The 22,367-nt window shown below is 38.0% G+C and overlaps 1 protein-coding gene and 1 pseudogene across 5 annotated transcripts in view; both read right to left on the bottom strand.

Moving 5' to 3' along the window:
• Positions 1 to 11,028: 11,028 nt before the first annotated feature.
• On the bottom strand, positions 11,029 to 13,599 carry LOC130844681 (DNA-directed RNA polymerase II subunit RPB9-like; annotated as a pseudogene).
• A 427-nt stretch (positions 13,600 to 14,026) lies between these two features.
• The window catches only part of KNL1 (kinetochore scaffold 1), a 53,914-nt gene continuing 45,573 nt past the window's right edge, over positions 14,027 to 22,367 (bottom strand). For 4 of the 5 annotated variants that reach the window (XM_057724244.1, XM_057724243.1, XM_057724247.1 and 1 more), the window contains 7 exons: positions 22,012 to 22,113; positions 21,456 to 21,556; positions 18,665 to 18,733; positions 17,895 to 18,004; positions 17,575 to 17,693; positions 16,404 to 16,526; positions 14,027 to 15,663 (listed from right to left, as the gene is read on the bottom strand). In XM_057724244.1, coding sequence (XP_057580227.1) covers positions 15,564 to 15,663; positions 16,404 to 16,526; positions 17,575 to 17,693; positions 17,895 to 18,004; positions 18,665 to 18,733; positions 21,456 to 21,556; positions 22,012 to 22,113 — 724 coding nt within the window. In that variant the 3' untranslated portion in view covers positions 14,027 to 15,563. Of the gene's footprint in view, positions 15,664 to 16,403; positions 16,527 to 17,574; positions 17,694 to 17,894; positions 18,005 to 18,664; positions 18,734 to 21,455; positions 21,557 to 22,011; positions 22,114 to 22,367 lie in introns of those variants that run through there. The other variant, XR_009051526.1, reaches the window with a different exon arrangement.

Genomic DNA, 22,367 nt, shown 5'->3' with positions numbered 1-22,367 from the left:
AAACAGTATGGAGGTTCCTCAGAAAACTAAAAATAGAACCACCATATGATCTAGCAATCCTACTCCTGGGCATATATCCAAACAAAATTATAATTCAAAAAGACACATGCACCCCTATGTTTATAGCAGCACTATGCACAATACCCAAGACATGGAAACAACTTAAATGTCCATCAACAGATGAATAGTTAAAGAAAATGTGAAAATACACACACATAATGGAATACTACTCAGCCATAAAAAGAATGAAATAATGCCATTTGCAGCAACATGGATGGACCTAGAGATTATCATACTAAGTGAAGTAAGTCAGAAAGAGAAAGACAAATACCATGTGGAATATCACTTACATGTGGAATCTAAAATGTGACACAAATGAACCTATCTACAAAACAGACTCACAGAGAACAGACTTGTGGTTGCCAAGGGGAAGAGGGTTGGGGAGGGATCGGGTGGGAGGGTTAGCAGATGTAAGCTATTATATATAGAATGGATAACCAACAAGGTCCTACTGTACAGCACAGAACACTATATTCAATATCCTATGGTAAACCATAAAGGAAAAGAATATAAAAAAAGAATATATATATGTGTAACTACAACATTGTAAATCAACTGTACTTCAAAAAAAAACCTTACAGTTATGTAACATAACAACAAGGATCTCTCTGGGAGATGAGTCTTAGACAGTAAATGTAGAACTCAACAAAACTAGAATTTAAATCTACTGAAATGTAATATTTTTCTCTCTAAAATTATCCTAATTTCTACCAAATATAGCCAAATTAAGACTAATTTGTTTGCTACATAAGTCTAATTTCAATAAACTTGGCCTGATAATTTACATGTCTAACTGATCATATAGGGTCAATTAGCTGTGCTGAAACTTTTCATAAGGAATCTCAGATTGAATCTTTAAAGCGCCTCGCAAGGCCAGAAAAGCCTCACAAGAGCTTGCCAGATTCCACCTATGATACCTACAGATTCGGATGAATTCCTCTTTTCTTTTTTAACTTATTTTATTGGCTATATTGGGTCTTCGTTGCTGCACACGGGCTTTCTCTAGTTGCGGCAAGCAGAGGCCACTTTTCATTGTGGTGTGTGGGCTCCTCATTGTGGTGGTTGCTCTTGGCTCTAGGCACGTGGGCGTCAGTAGTTGTGGCACACAGGTTCAATAGTTGTGGCTCACGGGCTCTAGAGCACAGGCTCAATAGTTGTGGCACACAGGCTTAGTTGCTCCATGGCACGTGGTGTCTTTCTGGGGCAGGGATCGAACCCGTGCTCCATGCATTGGCAGGCAAACTCTTAACCACTGTGCCACCTAAGAAGTCCCAAATTCCTCTCTTCTTGAAATCACAAAATACCTTGTGATTTCTGCACCTGTCAGGAGGTGATCTTCCTTGTTCACCTGATTAGGCTGCTGGCAACCTAAGAGTTTCCAGTTTCTGGAGAGATTAGGTAGAAAGAAAGGTGTTTCTTTCCTCCCTTCCTTCCTTCCTTCCTTCCTTCCTTCCTTCCTTCCTTCTTTCTTTTCCTTTCATTCATCTTTTATTTTCCTTTTAGCAAATATCAGATAACAGGAACAAAATATTATTGCTCACTATAGTTACACACATTCTTTTTTGCTTTATATAAAGTTATAAACATATTTAAGTGGATGAAATTCTTGGCTAAAGACATATTCCAGAACTCTGCCATATAGAGAAAAGTGCTTCAATTCTGCTTACATAGGTATAATTTACCAAGTTGCTGTAAATCATAATTAGCTTAAGGGGAAATGTTTCCTTATATCTGAAAAACACAGATTAAAAGCCAGTAATATTTCAGACAAAAACCATAAAAATTACAACCATAGTCACCAGTTCACTTAGGCCTACGTAACTCATCCTTGATTGCCTCAGGCTTAAGGGGATACTGCTTTGTTTGAGGATACTGGTCAACATTCCTTAAGGTGATCCTAATCAGCTGTGTTTTTAGTTCTTACTCGACCCTGAGCCCATACAGCTGGGTTCACCTTCGTTAAGATATGGGCAGGTATGTTCTCAGGCTTTCTTATACCCTCTCCCAGGGCTAGTAAAAGCCGTTTCCCCCCCGCCCCCCGCCCCCGACAGATATGCCTTTCCATTATGTCAACACTTAGAGAGGCTCTTAACTTCTTGAGAGCAGGTCCCATCCCAACAGAGGGATGAGACACTCGGGACATAAAGGAAGGAGTCCAGTAGCATGGAGCGTTCTAAAAAGAATCTATTAGAGTTGCCTGATACCCCTTTAATAGTACACTCTATTTGTTTGTTTGTTTTTTTGGCACACGGGCTTAGTTGCTCCGTGGCATGTGGGATCTTCCTGGAGCAGGGATCGAACCTGTGTCTCCTGCATTGGCAGGCAGATTCTTAACCACCGTGCCACCTAGGAAGCCCAGTACACTCTATTTGGACAGTCTTCCTTTCAGAGTGGTCCAGACTAAGTGACTCAGGTATCTATTAAAAATTCTAGTTTCTCCCCTTCCACTTCTAAGACAACCCGGTGTTCCTCTGGGGAGATTGGGATTATACATTATCGGGATTATAAGGCCCCATCAGTCTTCCTCTACCAGTGGTATCATGGGCTTTGGGACTTCTGTGGCCTTCCTTCTCTGAGGTTGGTCAGGACATTCCCTTTTCCAATGCCCTTCCTTCTTGCAGAAAGCATATTGATTGGGCTCCAACTTCACTGGTGGCCCCACTTTGGTCCCTCAGTGGGGGCCGGAGTTACTCACCCACATTGGTCCATCCGATGCCTGTGGGTTACCTGAGGTGAACTGGAGAGCAACAACCAGGAGGGTGCCTTAACTTTTCGGCTTCTTGTCCCACTTTTCTTCCTCAGCCATATCTCAGTTGTTGAACACTCCAAAAGCAATATCTACCAACTGGGAGTTTGGGGTATTTGGGCCCATAGCTACTTTCTGCAGTTTCCTTCATGTGTCGGGGGCCCTCTGAGATACAATGTATTGACCACTGGGTTACTCTTAGGGGCATCTAGATCAAGAGTTGTATACTGTCAAAGACATTTTCTAGTCATCTCTAGGAATGCTGACAGGTTTTCACTTGGCTCTTACTGAATATTTCTGACTTTTCCCCAACTCATGGGTCTCCCGCCAGCAGCCTTTATCCCCTTAAGTCGGAGACTGTGGTAATGCGCAAGCCAGGCCCTATCCACCCAATCACAGGATCCCACATAGGGTCAACAGCGGACACTGCTTCCGCTGCTGGTCTCCAGATCGGGTGGTTGGCTGAGTTAAGTGCTGCTTATCTGCCTCTTCCCTAGCCTTCAACAGGACACTCATCTTTTCCTCAGTTGTAAGGAGGTTGAGAGAGACTGAAGATCTGCCCAATTCGAGTTGAGTCATAAAAATTCCACTCATTAAATCTACGAACCTCTCTGGATCCTCTCTCAGGCTTCTAGTCTGTGCTGTCCAGTTATAGAGGTCTGAGGTAGAGAAGGGGACATAGAGGGTTGTAAGCCCCAGCTTCAGCATCAGGGACCTGCCTGAGGGGGCAAACAGGAACCTTAGGTTGATAATTAGCCCCACTTCAGGCGGTTCCCTGTGAAACAGAGGGCACAGGAGGAAGGGGCAGGCCAAAAGCTTGAGAGGGAACCGGCAATTCCTTCTTCACTTCTGCAGGAGGCAGTGCTGACAAGGAAGGCGGAGCAGGGTCAGGGGGTGGTACAGGGTCAGGGATTGGTACCTGGTAAGAGGTACCTGGTAAGGGGGTGGTGCAAGTGGTTGGGCCCTTCCCATGGGAAGTCCTGAGTCTAGAGTTTCCTCTGATAGGTCCTCTGTGATTGGCAGAACCATTTTCCTAATCCTTTGTGGCTTTTAGATTGCTGCAACTTTACATTTTTTATGCAACTCCTAATTTTGACAAAGGGCCATTAAGCACTTGTATATATGGAATCTCCATCCATCTTTCTAACCTTTTGCAGCAAAGAAGTAACTGTAGGATAATGTTGTAATTTGGAGATAAACTCTCTGGCCATTTCTTTTGGCTTCCTAATACTTTGGGGCCAGACAACATTACAGAAAATCACCATCTGTTTCTTTGTCACGTGTTGATACCCAAAAAATTCCCAATTATTTATAATACATCCCAACAGACTACAGTAGGGAACAGAAATGATTCCCATTCCGATGTACTACGGGGAAGAAGCCATTCTCAAGGGCTGACTGATACTAGCGAGCTACAGACACCAGAGTCTGTTCCTACTGAGCCTGAAAATGGTTTCCCACCTCTCATCCTCCTGATTGAAAAACCTAATGTGGTTGAGTATCTGGTCCAACAGATCTCAGGTGGGAACTCCTAAGTTGTGGCAAGTTTTCTGTTGATCCCCCCAAAACTGCGACAAGTCGCCTGGTCCAGTAAGTCTCTGGTGTCCCAGAAACTTGATTTCAGTAACCCTATCCAGGTCTGCATTCCCTGCACCCAGAGTTCACTTGTTTCTTATTAAAAAAATGAACTTAATCTCCCCAAGTCACAGAAAACATGACTTCTAAACCCAGAGGTCTCTAGTCTCCCACAGGAGGAATGAAATATCCCAGAGCAGTAGGAATGAAGTTCCCACTCACAGAGGTTTCTGATTCCTTCCCAGGAAGAACACAACCTCTCAGAGTTATAGAAACCCAAGATTTAATTTGTCCCACCTGAAATCCGTTTCGCGTTCCTGAAATTCTGCTTTAATCAAAAGTGAAATTATCCCAACATTAGTACTTATAGCACCAGTTCTGAACTCTACTCACCCTCTGAAGTTTGCTGGCACTGAACAAGTGTTGTTCAGGTGGGCACTTTGCCCACAGAGATCAGCCTGCGAGCAGTCTGAACTGAGAGATACCAAGAGACCTCTGACTGACCAAGAGACCCCAGGTGGCCCGATCAATATCGGAGGTGAGTAAGCCCTGGAGGAACTGCCCTCACCAACTGCTTCACCCCAGTGTGGCTGGCTACCCTAGTCCCTGATCAGGATCTGCCAGCGTCACCTGAAATTATTACCAGACTCAATGGGTCTGTGCTTTGGGGTGCATAGCCAATGAACACACCAAGTACTTTTGATCAAGGCAGAGGTGTTTATTACCTGCAACAATTAAGGAGACAGGGAGATAGCTCTCAAAGCACTGTCTCCCAGAACAGCAAGATCAGGGGAATGTTAAGCTAAGGGTGCATGCATATTCATGAAAGTGTGAGTGTGATCTTCCATGTAGAGGTGGAATTCCAGTTGAGAGCACAACATGTTCCCATACTTAATGTTAAAAAATGGTGGCAACCCCTACCCTTGTGGTGGATATTTTAGCATTAAAATGAGGCAAAGATCACTCTAGGTTGACAAAATCCAGGCACCTATTTGAGTGAAGTAAAAATGGTCAGCAAAGTTCAGCATCATCAATCCTCAAGCTCCAGTTGGTTTAGTGGTTGAGTGTTCAAGGGGGTTTAGATTCTGCAAAAACAGCTCAAGGATGTGCTTATGGCTGGTCTTTACCCTTGATTCAGAACTGGATGATTTTGTGATTGATTATTGTATCTGCTATAGTCACTTCTCTTGCCCAGTGATAGTTGTTCCTGCATTCTTTGATTTTTTTAAAAATAAATTTATTTATTTTATTGCCTTTGTTGGGTCTTTTTTGCTGTGCACTGGCTTTCTTTTAGTTGTGGTGAGTGGGGGCTGCTCTTCATTGTGGTGTGCGAGCTCCTCATTGCTGTGGCTTCTCTTGTGAAGCATGGGCTCTAGGCACGTGGGCTTCAGTAGTTGCAGCACATGGGCTCAATAGTTGTGGCTCATGGGCTCTAAAGTGCAGTCTCAATAGTTGTGGCACACTGGCTTAGTTGCTCTGTGGCATGTGGGATCTTCCTGGAGCAGGGCTCAAACCCATGTTCCCTGCATTGGTAGGCGATTCTTAACCACAGCGCCACCTAGGAAGCCCCTTTGATCTTTTAAAATCATTAATTACTGAGACCTATTCTTTGTTCCACATGAAGACCTAGGAGGCCATAGTTCTCCTTCCTCCCAATCATCAGTAAAGAGAACACAAAGAGGGTTCTAAAATTCACACTCTGGCTCTTAAGCTTGTCCAGCACATGTTACAATTAGTAAACTGGAAAACCGCAAAGCCAAATTTTGATTTTTTATTTTAAAATGCTAATAATCTCCTAGCTGGACTGATCAAGATAAAAAAAGAATAATTCCAAATAGCCAAAGTCAAGATTAATAAAAGGAACATATCTTCTTCACATTGTAGAACAAATAATAAGAGCATATAGTATTAACTATTTTACGCAAATAAATTTTAAAACCTAGATGAAATGGATGAATTCCTAGAATTCACCACACTAACAGATAAAAGTATAAATCACATGGTCATCACGATGAACAAAATAAACAGTGTGATTAAAACTTTAGGATTCATTCAAGTTAAAGGTTTTAGAAACTAAGAGTAAAGGGAACTTTTCTTAATTGGATAAAGGGTATATCAACAGCAATGGTGACAACATAAAAACCTTCAGTAAACATCACTCTTAATTGTGAAACTTTACTTTGAGATGAGAACAAGACAAACACGCCTGCCTATCACCGTCTCTAATCAACACTGTGCTGGAAGTTTAATCTTGTACATTAAGGCATGAAAAAGAAAGAAAAAGAATAATTATTGTAAAGGCAGAAATAAAACTGAATTTCACAGATGATATGATTATACATATGAAAAAAACTGAGAAGAAATTTCATAAACTATTAGGATTACTAAGTTTTAGAAAGGTGGCTTTATAAAAATCAACACATAAAAATTGTATTTTACATAATAGCAAAAATAATGACATTTGAAAAAGGTATCATGTATAACATCAAAAAGTAACAAGAAACAAGAATAAATCTCACAAAATATGTACACAATCTCTATTGGGAAACTTATCAAATTTATCCAAAGGCTTTGAGTTGAAGACTATATAAATGAAGAGACATTTATGGATTGGAGACTCAAAATTGTAAATATGCCAATTTCTTTCAAATTGGTCTATTGAGTCAATGTTATCACAATAAAAATCCCAACAAGTCTCCCTTTCTCCTTTGCATCTTTACAATCTGATTCTAAGTTTTATGTGGAAATGCAAAAGGCTAAGACTAGCCAAGGTGATACTGAAGAAAAATAAAATGACAGGATTTTCTTCTCCAGATATCAAAATTTATCTTAAAACCTTGGTAATTAAGACAGTGTTTTATTGGCTTGGCTATAGACAAAAAGATCAAAATAAGGAACCCAGAAACAGACCCATACACACATGGATTCTTCATTTATGATAGAGGTAACACAAGTCATTTCTCAGTAGGGAAAGAATAAATGATGCTCAGACAATTGGGTATGCACATAAGGGAAAAAAAAAAAAAAAGACCAAATAAGCTTCTACCTCACATAATACATAAAACCAACTTCAGGTTTATTAAAGATCTGAATGTGAATAGAAAAATTATAAAGTTTTAGAAGATAAAAGATTATCTTCATGATTAGGTTCGGGAAAGATTGATATACTTGTGAAAACAATTTGGCTTTATCTAGTAAAGCTTAAGATTCACATATCTTTTGACAGCAACTTCTCTTCAGAATGTGCCCTATACTCTAGAGCCTAGAGAAACATTTGCATCAGAAACAACTAGAATATCTATCACTGACGTTGTACACTTATGAATGGTTAAAATGATCAATGTTAAGTATTTTACCACAATAAAAATATTGCACACCAAAAAAGTTAATTGAGAAAAGTAATTCCATAGGATAGACTTTTTAAAAATGTGCTGAAGCAACTGGTTTGCAAGGCAGAAATAGAGATACCAATGTAGAGAACAAACATATGGACACTAAGTGGGGAAAGTGGTGCGGGGCGGGGGCGGGGTTGGGGTGGGATGAATTGAGAGATTGGGATTGCCATATATACATTACTAATAATGAAAAAAATATTAAACTGTACACTTTAAATATATGTAGTTTATTGTATGTCAATTGTATCTCAATAAAAGTTCTTAAAAAAAATGTGCTGAAGCAACTCTACAGGCAAGGCAAAAAATGAACCTCAGTCTAAACCTTTTACAAAAAATAATTCAAAATGGATAAAAGATTTAAATGTAAAGCAAAAGGTATAAAACTTTTAGAAGAACATGGAGGGGAAAATCTTCAGGAACTAGGACTAAGTGAAGAGTTCTTAGATATGCCACCAAAAATACAATCCATAAAAGAAAAATTAAGTTGGATTTCACCAAAATTTTAACTTGGTCTGCAAAAGAGGATGAAAAGACAAGCTCTAGACTGGGAAAAAAAAATTTGCAACCCACATCTCTGACAAAAGAGTTGTATTGTAATACATAAAGAACTTTCAAAACTCAGTAGTAAAGAAAAGACATTTCATCAAAGAAGACATACAGATGTCAAACACAAAAAGATGTTAGCCATTAGGAAAATGCAAATTTAAACCACAAGCATATTATTATACATCTGTTGGAATGGCAAATTTAAAAATTGTGCTAATAATATTAAATGCTGATGAGGATGTAGAGAAATTGGATCTCTCATGCACTGTTGGTGGGAATGTAAAATGGTACACCCACTCTGAAAATTAGTATGGTACTTTCTTATAAAATTAAATACATACTTGTCCTGTGACCCAGCAAGCTCTTGGGCATTTATCCCAAAGAAAAATGTATGATCATACAAAATATGTTCATGAATATTCATAGCAGCTTCATTTAGTATAGCCAGAAACTGGAAACAGCCCAGTATTTTTCAGTGGGGGAATGATCAAACAAACTATGATATATCCATACAGTGGGAATAATCCTCTGCAATAGAAAAGAACAGACTATTTATACACATGGCAACTTGGGTGAATCTCAACAGCACTATGCTGAGTGAAAAAAAAGCCAGTACCAAAGTTTACATACCTTATAATTCCATTTATATAACATTCTAAAATTGATAAGATTATAGAGATGGAAAACTGATAGTGGTTGCCAGGGGATAAGGATGTAGGTGTGGGTGTGAATATAAAGTGGAAGCATAAGGGAGTCATAACTCTGGTGATGAAGCAGTTCTGTATCTTGATTGTGGTGGTCATTACACAAACCTACACATGATAAAATTGCATAAAACTATACATAGCACTTCCCTTGTGGCACAGTGGTTAAGAATCTGTCTGCCAATGTAGGAGACACGGGTTTGATCCCTGGGCCGGGAAGATCCCACATGCCACGGAGCAACTAAGCCCATGCACAACTACTGAGCCCATGCTCTAGAGCCCGTGAGCCACAACTACTGAGTCCGTGTGCCCCAACTACTGAGCCCGCATGCTGCAACTACTGAAGCCCACAGGCCTAGAGCCCGTGCTCCGCAACAAGAGAAGACACTGCACTGAGAAGCCCTTGCACCCGCAACGAAGAGTAGCCCCTGCTTGCCGCAACTAGAGAGAAAAGCCCGCACACAGCAACGAAGACCCAATGCAGCCACAAAATAATAATAAAAAATAATAAATAATACTTAAAAAAAACTATACACACACAAATGAGTTGCATATAAAAACTAGTGGAACTGAATAAGGTCTGTATTTGCCTCATATAAGTGGAATCATACAATATTTGTCCTCTTGTGTCTAGCTGATTTCACTAAGCATAGTATTTTCAAGGTCCATTCTTATTGTATCAAAATTTTATTCCTTTTTATGGCTGAATAATATTCCATTGTATGTATATGTCACATTTTGTTTATCCATTCATCTGTCTTATACACCTGAATTGTTTCCTCCTTTATGCTAATATCAATTATGCTGCTATGAACATTTATGTACAAATATCTTTTCAAGTTCCTGCTTTCAGTTCCTTTTTTTAAGAACTTTTGAGATACAATTGACATACAATAAACTGCATATATTTAAAGTGTACAGTCTGATATTTTTTTCTTATTAGTAATGTATATATGGCAATCCCAATCTCCCAATTCATCCCACCCCAACCTCTCTCGCTTTCCCCACTTGGTATCCATATGTTTGTTCTCTATATCTGTGTCTCTATTTCTCCCTTGCAAACTGGTTGATTTGTACAATTTTTCTATATTCTGCACATATGTGTTCCTTTGGATATATATCTAGGATTGGAATTGCTCAGTCATTTGGTAGTTCTGTTTAAACCTTTTCAGAAACTGATAAATGGTTTTCCATAGTGCCTGCATCATTTTACATTCACACCAGCAATCATAATTTTCCAAATTCTCCACATGCTATCCAACACTTATTTCCCATTTTTAAAAACTTGTATTACCCATGCTAGTAAGTTTAAGGTGGTATCCTCATTGTGGTTTGAATTTGCATTTCTCTAATGACTAATGATGTCAAGCATCTTTTTCATGTACTTGTTTTGTTGGCCATTTGTATATCTTCCTTAGAGAAAAGTCTATTCAAGTCCTTTGTCCATTTAAAAAATTGTGTTGTCTATTTATTGTTAGGCTGTAATAATTCTTTACATATTCTGGATACTTGATCCTTCTCAGATATATGATTCACAATTATTTTCTCATTCTTTAAATTGTCTTTTCACTTTGATATGCTTTGATGCATAAAAGTTTATTTTGATGAAGTCTAATTTGTATGTATATTTTTGTTGCTTGTGTAATCTCTAAAATTCCATTACACTAATCACATATAAACAAAATGTGGTATATTCATGTAATGAAGTGTTATTTGGCCATAAAAAGGAATGAATGAACCTGATACATAACTTGATTGAACCTTCAACATTATGCTAAATGAAAGAAACCAGTCATAGAATATCACATATTGTATGCTTCCATTTATATGAAAGGTCTAGAATAAGCAAATTCATAGTAATAAAAAGTAGATTACCAGTTGCTTTAGGGGTAAGGTGGGTGGGGGTGATGTGCCGATATAGGGCAATACCTAAAGGCTATGGGTTTTGTTTGTTGTTTTGCACAGAGGAAACCAGCACTTATACACGTGGGGCTGGGGGGGTTCACTCACTCCAGTGGTGGCCAAAGCGTGGAGACCTGCACATATAGTACAGGCTCAGGGCTTCCTCAGCCCTGGCTCTGTGCGACTGGAAGAACACTGCCTCTTTTCACTGCACTTTTGGCAGCCATGGTGCTCAGTTCCTAGCAACATCGGATCCTGGGACACGTCAGTGATGTTCTGGGTCAGTTGCATGATTTTGCTGATGTAGATGACGCAGCATTTGTCCTCTTCTGGCTGGTAACCACGATTCTGGCATGAGTAGAGAAGAATGTGGTTCTCTTTGTCCTCCTTTGGTTAAACATGTCACATTCCTGGCAGAATGTAATAACCATGAAGCCTGGTTCCTAGGTCCTGTTTCCATAGCAACACCTATTTTTTTTTTTAAACTGTGGTAAAATACACAATATTTGACATCTCAGCCATTTTAAAGTGTACATTTCAGTAGTGTTAAGTATATCCACATTGTTGTGCAATCTCTAGAACTCTTTTTCATCTTACAAAAGTGAAAGTCTATACATATTAAACAAGAATTCCTCATTCCCCTCCTCCCATTTTCTCTATGAATTTGCCCACACTAAGTATCTCATATAAGTGGAAACACAGTATTTATATTTTTTGTGATGGGCTTGTTTAATTTCATATAATATCAAGAATCATATATGTTGTAGCATGTGTCAGAATTTTTTTTTCTTTAAGGCTGAATAATATTCCATTGTATGTATATAACATTTTGTTTATCCATTCATCCATTGTTAAGACACTGAAATTGCTTGTAACTTCTGGCCACTGTGACTATGCTATGAACACGGGTATACTCTGTTAGAGTTCCTGCTTTCACATCTTTTGGGTATGTACTCAGACGTAGAATTGCTACATCCTATGGTAATTCTACTTTTAATTTTTGAGTAACTACCATGCTGTTTTCCATAGCAGCTGCATTACTTTACATTCCTATCAATTCAACACTGCACGAGGGTTCCAATTTCTCTGCATCTTTGCCAACACTTGTTATCTTGTCTTTTTCCCTCTTTTCAGCTGAGCTGTGTGGCATGCAGGATCTTAGTTCCCTGACCAGGGATTGAACCCAGACCCCCTGTATTGGAATCGCTGAGTCTTAACCACTGGACCGCCAGGGAAGTTCCAATTCTTTTCGATTACAGTCATTGTAGTGGGTATGAATGGTATCTCATTTTGGTTTCAATTTGCATTTCTCTAATGCAAATAATGAGCATCTTTTCATGTGCTTGTTGGCCACTTGTGTATCATCCCTGGAGAAATGTCTATTAAAGTCCTTTGCCTATTTTTAAATCAGGTGGTCTGGTTTTTGTTGTTGTTATTGAAGGAGTTCTTTGTGTATTCTGGGTATAACAGATACATTATTTGCAAATATTTTCTCCCATTCTATACATTACCTTTCCACTGTATTGAATCTCTTGATGCACAAAAGTTTTAAATTTTGATAGTTCTATTTATTTTTACTTTTGTTGCCTGGGCTTTTGTGTTGTATCCAAGAAATCATTATCAAATCCAATGTCATGAATACTTTCCCGTTTTCTTCTATAGTTTTATAGTTTTAGCTCTTACATTTATATCCTTGATCCATTTTGAGTTACTTTTTCCATATGGCGTAAAAGTCCAACTTCATTCTTATGTATGTAGATATCCAATTTTCCCAGCACCATTTGTTGAAAAGTGTTTTTTTAAGGTGATGAAAATGTTCTAAAATTGTGATGGTTGCACCTATCTGTGAATATACTAAAAACCATTCATTTGTGCACTTTAAGTGATGAGTCACATGTGAATTACATTTCAATAAAGTTGTTTTGAAAAAAGGAAAGTAACAAAACCCAACAACTCGGATTGCCGGTCCCCTCCCCTAGCATTTCTTTCCTTTTTTAAAAAAAATCATTTATTTATTTATTAATTGGCTACGTTGGGTCTTCATTGCTGCACATGGGCTTTCTCTAGCTCCTGCGATCAGGGGCTACTCTTCATTGTGGTGCACAGGCTCCTCATTGTGGTGGCTTTTCTTGTTGTGGAGCATAGGCTCTAGGCATGTGGGCTTCAGTAGTTGTGGCACACAAGCTCAGTAGTTGTGGAGCATGGGCTCAGCTGCTCTGCAGCATGTGGGATCTTCCTGGCCCAGGGATCAAACCCGTGTTCCCTGCATTGGGAGGCAGATTCTTAACCACTGTGCCACCTAGGAAGCCCTCCCCTAGCGTTTCTAATACAGCAGTTTTGGGGTGAGGCTGATGCTACTAGTCTAGGGACAATACTTTGAGAACCACTCCATTAACTCATAAGAACTTATAGTTTCCTAAGGAACTTCAAAATAGTTTTCTTTTACTGTCCTTTAGAGCAGCAGTCCCCAACCTTTTTGGCACCAGGGACTGGTTTAGTGGGAGACAATTTTTCCACAGCCAGGGCAGAGAAGGGATGTGTGTAAAAGGCGGTAATGAGAGCAATGGCGAGCAGCAGATGAAGCTTCCCTTGCCTGCCTGCCGCTCACCTCCTGCTGTGCTGCCCGGTTCCCAACAGGCTGCGGACTGGTACTGGTCCACAGCCCGGGCATTGGGGACCTCTGCTTTAGAGATATAGGGATAACTACGGTTTGTACCTGGTTCTTTCATTAAAGTCCTGACATACTTTAATGTTATTTGAGTTTTCAAATAGGCGGGTGTTCCTAAATGGAGATTTCTTTGGCATATCTTCAAAGATGTACTGGATACATGGTAAAAAAAAAATTCATAAAGAGATACTGCTTTTAAAATATTTCATATAGTAAGCTTATTTTTTTCATTTTTAAATTTTTATGTATTTACTTCTTTTTAGGCCATGCCCTATGGCATGTGGGATCTTAGTTCCCTGACTAGGGATCAAACCAGTGTCCCCTGCATTGGGAGCATGGAGTCAACCAGTGGACTGCCAGGGAAGTCCCCTATAATAAACTTATTTTAATAGTGCAAAAAATAACCTGTTTCCAATCAGTAGAAGAAAAACTTTCAAAGAATTTTATAAAAATAGCCAATACTCTGAGCAAATAAAAAATCAAATAACTAGGTAAATATTACAATTATGTACTCTAAGCCCAAGAAAGCAGAGACCATCATTACAAGCTAAATCATTCTTGGAACTGGTCATTCCCAGTTACCAAAATACATAAAACAAAACTACTTTTTAGGTTCACAGAAAAGAAATAAAACAACTCTAGTCAAAAAACTAATTTAAGTTTCATGAGAATTAGACCATATTGGTGACTTTAAAATTTTTTCAAGGAGTTCACAGAAACAGGGAACATCTACATCTTGATTTTTATGGCAAATGAGTTTTATGTTAACTTTTGAAGCTTAAAAGACCATTGCTCTTTTAACTAGTAGCTCAGAAGTAAAAGCCAATCAAGAGGGCAGATAACATTCGTGGGACCATAGGTCTTTAACCTGACCCTAAAGCATAAAGCAATATATTAAGATGAATTAGTTTAAAAATGCAAATATATTTTAATTCAGACTTAAACATAAGAGAAACAAAAATTATCATGATTAGGATTTGACTAATGATTGGGTAGAGTTTTTTCATATTTGTCTATCTTACAGATAATACTGATCATTCAATATCAATGGATGTGCTTATTTTTGTGTATGAGAAGGGATGGCTTCAGAAACCAATACTTATATTAAGTTCATTACCATTGCTAAAACTTGACAAACCTGTGTTTTGGGTGTGATATTGTTTGAAGCTGGTTATTAAATAAAAGGAGACCGAGAATCTTGCTGTAAAGCATCCTTTAGAAAGATGGAAACTGCCCGGGCAGAAGGGTGTCCCTCTATACATCTTTATGGATTTCTATATACATCTCCTTACTACATCACAAACACAAAAACATTAATATATTTACATATATGTATTGGACCAAAAATGAATTAACTTTCCCTATAAAATTATATTTATTAGGAAAATACTAATAGACACTGTAAAAAAGAAGGCAAGGCCTTCAAGAAAAGATGGCAACCATTCCAACAGATGAGTGCTATTGCTTTCCCTTAATAACATCTCTGGAATGGAGCAAAAGGAGAAATGTGTGGTTTGTAGACATAACTACCCCAGAAATACCTGGTAGGCCAAAGCCAGCAACTAAAAATCATAGCCTGATATATGGAAAAATGGCTAATGTTTTTGTAGGTGGTGACACCTCCTCTTATACTTAAAAGCTACTCCTTAGGGCTTGTACTAAAGCAGAGAGCACAACTTTAGTTACAAGAAAATTTTCCCTAAGTGTTCTACTACTTAAACCTTTGGTAGAAAAATGAGTAAGTTGATAGCAGGCTATTTGAGGCCTTTCATCATTCCTGACTGTAGAAATTTAAAAACTAACCATACAAATTAACTATAATATCATCAGAAGAAATATTACTAGGCTTCTATGACCTAAAGATGAAGATTAAACAGCAACGGAGATCCTGACATAATATTAATATTAAGTGTACTGTGCTTGATTGTTATAACTTCAGTCCATGGGTCTAGCGGTAGATATAGCGGTCAGTGCTGAAGCAGATCTCGGTAAATTTGCTTGACTACATTCTTTAGGTAGTTGTCTTCCAGTGGTGCTTTAGATATAATGGCAGCAATTTCATCTTGGCTGGAAAGAACAAAAGGTTAATTAATTTTTCTGGAAACGTGTCTTCATTTCAGTGGAATTCATATTTTTGAGTACAGTTTTTGAGTCAGCTAGGAAACACAAATAGGCATTTCTGGAAATAATTAGACTGTCCAGTTTGAACTAAGGTTCCAAAAATAAAGCCTAAGAACCAACTCTGTATGTAATTGTTAGGTATCTTGACTTAGCTATTTTCTTTGGCTATTGAGACCTGTTGGTGTTTGCTGACGGATTTGAGATGGGCATACTCTAAACTCTATCATCTTATAATCTGTCAGCATGTGTCCAAAAAGTCACAAAATAAACAGCAGAAATGAAATATTTTTAGGTCTGTTTACACAGACTAATTGAGAAAAACATTATGACCACACAGCTTTTGAAGTGATTATTCTGTTTTTAAGGCCATAAAAGTTTTCCAAATATGATATGGGTTGAGCTTATGCAGGATTTTTTTTCCTTCTTGATTCCTGTTTTAGGCAGGGGTGTTCAAAAAGTGGAACAAGTATAAAAAAATAGACCAACTGTCTCCAGCATCCACTGGAGATAGCAATGAAGGTCACTGACTTTAAAATAACAAGTTCTTCAAAATGAAGTCAGAGAGAAGTCACATCTGGCTTTCACTATGGTCTATCCATTTTCTGAACACGTTAAGAGATCTTTCAAAGGATATAACAAAGCTAAAGAAGTAGTTGGAAGCCCTTTCCTGCTGGCCCTTTACTCACCCAATGTTTCCAAGGTGATTTTGAACAGAGAAAGGCAATGGGACAGATGGATAATGGGCTGAGAGAGACAAAGTTATCTCAAACTTTGCAAATGCTGCTGAGCTGGAGAATAAAAGCCTCAATCTGTAAAAGATGGGATTCTCAATTAAAAATACAAAACAAAAATAGAACAAAACACAAATATATTTTCCTTTTATAATGGCATGTGAAACTTTGGTATACATCATTTTTTGTCCTTACCAAACACACAGAGGGTAAAACAACTGGAACAAAGTATGATTATGGTTGTATTTTCATTAGTCATGAAACTCATTAATAAAATTATTTTAATAAGCTTTCAACTAATTACTTACTGTTATAGAGTTCTGTCCCCTAAAAATTCATGTGTTGAAGCCCTAACCCCTAGCACATCAGTTATGTAACCTAATTTATAGTCATCGCAGTTTTTAATTATTTATTTATTTATTTATTTATTTAGGCAGCACCACACAGCATGTGGGATCTTAGTTCCGTGACTAGGGATCAAACCCACGCTCACTGCATTGGAAGCACAGTGTCCTAACCACTGGACAGATTTAATTAGTTAATATGAAGTCCTCCTGGAGTAGGGTGGGCCCCTAGTCCAAAATGACTGGTGTCCGGGGCCTCCCTGGTGGTCCAGTGGCTACGACTTCGAGCTCCCAGTGCAGGGGGCCGGGGTTCCATCCCTGGTCAGGGAATTAGATCTCACATGCATGCTGCAACTGACAGTTTGCATGCTGCAACAAAGATCCTATACACAGCAACGAGAAGATTCTGTGTACTGCAACTAAGACCTGGCGCAGACAAAATAAATAAATAAATATTAAAAAAAAAAAAAAAAGACTGGTGTCCTAATAAAGAGGGAACATTTGGACATATACATGCACACAAAGAAGAAAATCATGTGAAAATGAAAGGAGCTGTTGGGATTACAACCAAGGAATGCCAAAAGACTGCCTGCAAATCACCAGAAATTAGGAAGAGGCATGGAATAGATTTTCTTTCATAGCCTTCAGAAGGAACTGACCCTACTGACACCTGAATCTCAGACTTTCCGCTTCCAGAATTGTGAGACAATAAATTTCTGTTGTTTAAGCCACCCAGTTTGTAGTACTTTGTTATGGCAGCCCTAGGGAACTAACATACTTACTCAGTATTATTCACATCCATGTTCATTAGGTTATAATTTGGTCCCCATCGCTTTAAAAACTCAATCTCCTCTCCAAGGAGTTTGCAATGGCTCACTACCAGTGAGATTTCTTGAAGCATCTGGGAAAAATAGGGAAGAAAAAAAAAAAAAAGATGAGAGTATGAAAACAGTTCAGTGTTTAGTGGCTCTTCTATAAAGAACCCCCAAAAGTTAAACAATTTAAGATATTTATCACTTCAGGATCCACTATATAAAATTTCAGTTCTGCTTTTTGAGACAGTTAACACAATCTTCCTTCAAATACTTCAATGGGAATTTACCTTGGGTACCTGATGTTGTGTTGTACATTTCTTCTTCCAGGATTCCTGTTGCTCAATGTACTGGAAAATAAGATTATGAACTAAAAGGGAGGAAGGCGGAGCTTTATCCTCTGAAGAAGAGGGGGAAAAAATCAAAAGCAGGGTATTACTTATTATTATATATAATAATATATATATACAAGCTAGAAATATTAACTAGAAATAGCTTCAAACTACTAGGTGTCTAAGTATCTTCTCCATTTTATTTTCAAACACATAAATCAACAGATATAGTGAACATAAGACAGTCTGATAGAAACTCAAGCCTTTATCACATACAGAATAGAACTCAGCTAAAAGTATAGACTTAAATGTAACATAACCCTGAGTTTAAATTCTGGTTTTCTTAACTATCTGAGTGATTCTAAGCACAATACTTACTTCTTTTGAGCTGTAGTTCCCTAATTGTAAAATGGGGAGTAGTGTTGATATAAGTAATACACATGCCTGATATAGAGTAAAGACTCATAATGGTAATCTGTAAATTATGGAAATAGCTTTTATTAAGCACTGTTCAAAATCTAGTAATAATTTTTTACAAAATTTCGTTTAAAACCCACCCAATATTTGGAATAATACTCAAGCAGTTTTAGGTCTAATACACATTTCTAAGAACAAATTATTATTATTGTGGTTTACATTTAATGTAGCATGTAAAAGAGTTCTCAGGGAGCAAGTTACACTCGTAAATTTCCAACAAAGTCTTATTGGATTAAATGTTTGGAACTTACCATCTAACAGAGATTGAAAATTCAGGTCAACAATCTTCCTGTAAGCCTTGTCCAGGAAAGGGAGACCAACTAGGAAAAACCAGCACAAGTATAGTATTACTTTTTATTATCTGACTTAAAGCCACAATACAACTTAGTACTTTAGAATCCTACTCCTTCTGGGTAGCAAGATTTTTTCATAGGCAGTTGAAGGTTTATCCTTGAATCCTATTATTCTCTGTGTATGTAGTTTCCCTTGAGAATGCTGAACTATATTAACTGGCAGGCCTTTAATGGAAATTTAAGGTGTGGAACGTTTTTGTAATTTATCAGGGGCTCCTCCTTTGACCCCTAACTTCTGTGCAAAGATAATATTATTTTCAGGAACCATATAAAGAAAATGACTACAACCTCCCCAGACCTACTATCTTTGTACCAATACAGTGAAAATGATTTATGCTTTTAGCATTATAGTAATGAATTTTAGGTAGCTAGGAGAGCTGATTGCTCTTCTAGACACCAAAGTTATCTCCTGTCTCTCAAATTCTGATTCTCTTCACTCTGGTAAATATTTTCTATGTATTAGGCATTGTGGATATGATAGTGAGACAAACAGATATGATCAATCTATGCTTTAAAGAAGCTTACAACTCAGGGGGACACAGGTAATTGCACTAATAAACACACCAAGAACTATAAATTGTAATAAGCGCAATTAAGAAAACTGCAGGAAGCAATGAGAACACATACCAGGAGGGCAAGTAGCAGAGAGAATGAGTAAAAGGAGAGTCAGGGAAAACTTTCCTGAGAAAGTGGTAAGTTAGCTGAGTTCTTAAGGACTATTAGTAGGCATTTCTTTAGTGAAGAGCAGGTGCTATGGTCTGAAATTGATAGGCTGAATCCTAATGCCCAGTATGATAGTATTAGGAGGTAGAACTTTTGGGAGGTCCCAAATTCACAGGCTGAAATCCTAATGCCCGATGTGATAGTATTAGGAGGTAGGACCTTTGGGAAGTGCTTAGATCATGAGGGTGGAGCCCTCATGAATGGGATTAGTACTCTTACAACAGAGACCCTGGAGAGCTACCTAGGCCTCAGTCATGTGAGGATATAATGAAAAGTCTGCAACTTGCAAGAGGGCCCTTGCCTGACCATGCTGGCACCCTTATCTTGGACTTCCAGCCTCCAGAACTGTAAGAAATAAATTTCTGTTGTTTATAAGCTACTCAGTTTATGGTAATTTTAAAACAACAGCTCAGAAGGACTAAGGGAAAGAGCTTCCAGGCATAAGAAACATCAGTATGTATGTGCTGAGGTAGAATGGAATATGACTGAACATGAAAGACCATGATCTTTTAAAGAAATGAAAGAAATCCATTGTGGCCAATGTGTAGAGAACAGTGTATGATGAGGAAGGAAAAGGAGGAAAAATTCAATTTATGCAGGGCCTTACAGGCTATATTAAGTATTTTGATCATTAGTCTAAGAGTAGGAGGTGCATGATAAAATTTTCAACAATCACTATTGCTACAGGAAGGAGAAAGAATTGGAGAGGAAAAGGAAAAGACCCAGAAAGACCAGCTATAGTGTTATTGTAGTCATTTACATTAGAGATGACTATTTATAGATGAGACACAAAAGAGTGGATGAATATCAAATTAAAATCAATAAGTATTATTCATGATTTAGATATGCCTAGTAAGGAAGAAAGAGGTAGAGTGATTCCTAAGTTTTAATTTTGGACCTAAACGGAAGTTGATGGTATTCATTTAGAAAAGGAACTTTTTTGGGGGGGAGGGGCACGCTACATGGCTTGTGTAATCTTAGTTCCTTGACCAGGGATTGAACCCAGGGCCAATGTAGTGAAAGCCCCGAGTTCTAACCACTAGATTACCAGGGAATTCCCAGGAACTTTTAAGGGGAATTGGGTTTGGAGGCTGGGAGATTATTATAAAGATCCTAAGTTTCCATTTGGCCATGATCACCCAGGGTTGGCTATGCTGAAGGTATCTGTTTCAAGAGAAAAGGCCTAAAGATACTGACAGGAGATTTTAACAAACTAGCTAGGACTCAAATTACCATATAGTAATGCCTACTTACTTTGATAAACCTACTAATACACACAGAATTTCCAATTAGCTTTTTAGGTTAACTTAAGTACAAAATAAACAACCGGTCAAGAATCATCAGGCATTTGGACTTTCCTGGTGGTGCAGTGGTTAAGAATCCACCTGCCAATGCAGGGAACATGGGTTTGATCCCTGGTCCAGGAAGATTCCACATGCCTCGGAGCAACTAAGCCCGTGTGCCACAACTACTGAAGCCTGCGAACCTAGAGCCTGTGCTCCACGACAAGAGAAGCCACTGCACTGAGAAGCCCACACCTCAGGGAAGAGTGGCCCCCACTCGCCGCAACTAGAGAAAGCCTGAGTACAGCAGTGAAGACCAAACACAGGCAAAAAAGAAAGAAAAAAATAATCATTAGAGTAAATCCTCTATCACGAAAGACAGATGGAAAAAAAGGAACTCAGAGTAAATAGATGTGAACAGCATGTTGATCCATTATTTTGGATAAAATTTCTACCATCTAATGTAATTTGACAAAGAGCAACTTTCACTAGCTGAATTTTTATTTTACTTTTTATTTAATAAAATAAAATTCTTTTATCACTAAACTGATTGCCTCTTAAGATTTTCAGCAGTGCTTTCATTATGTCAATAATTATTATTGTATTAAAATACAGAGATGAATCTTCAGTAAGTTTAGCCATACATTTACATGCAGAGGAATTATCTTACTCTTGCTACTTACCTACTGGCTCTCCAAAGGTGATGGTGAGTTCTACTGTGTCATAAAGAAAGGTGAATACAGCCTGATCATCACTCCACTCAATGACATCCCATTCAGACATGCTGAAGACAGATTAAACAAGACAAAAAAACATTTTTTGAGATAAAAGAAGAGAGTTAACTTCTTATATCACCTGAATAGTACCCTCAGCAGCTGCTGGAGTTTTCTACTGGCTTGGGAGACAATCATTATTTTAATTCCAATATTGCGAATGTGTAAACTTATGCTTTTGAAAGAAATAAGAACTGACTCAATCTTGAGTTGTATATCAGAGAAAAACCAAATCTAGGCAATATAAAATACTAAATATTTTTAAATTATAATTCCATAGCTCTCCTACCTTATATACCTTCAGCTTGGTGTTGAGTATATTAACTTTTTTTTTTTGAGAATGCATTGTATTATAGGTTAAAAACAGTGATACATATTACAAACACATGTCAACTGCACTAGTAGATTTAGACAACCACAAAGGTATAGGATAAAACACAAATTAATACCACCTACTTTTCCTTACCTCAACTGATCCAGTAGCTCTTCAGTTCTATTGGTTTGTTTTTGCACAAAGTCTATTTGAGCAAGGGCCTGCTCTTTCTGTACCTCCAGCTCTAAGAGATTTCTGCAAGTCAAACCAGGTATTCACAGAATGATAAGGCCACTATTAGAGAATTCAGGCTTCATTAAAATAAAAGTTTATAAGAAAAAGTCATGTGGTAAATGGCTCCCCAGTGAGGTGAATGACATCCATTTCTGCATTCTTTGTTTTTTGATAAGCATTAAGCTAGAAGTGTGGGTCTAATTAGGAAAGGCCTAAATCAATGGCTCTCATTGGGATCCACAAAGATATTCTTAGGGATTCACATGTTCTTTAAG

The sequence above is a fragment of the Hippopotamus amphibius genome, chromosome 2, assembly GCF_030028045.1.
Source record: "Hippopotamus amphibius kiboko isolate mHipAmp2 chromosome 2, mHipAmp2.hap2, whole genome shotgun sequence".
In the NCBI taxonomy this organism is placed as follows: domain Eukaryota; kingdom Metazoa; phylum Chordata; class Mammalia; order Artiodactyla; family Hippopotamidae; genus Hippopotamus; species Hippopotamus amphibius.
Note: the sequence above shows the minus strand (reverse complement) of the source record. Positions and strands in the feature narration are given on the sequence as shown.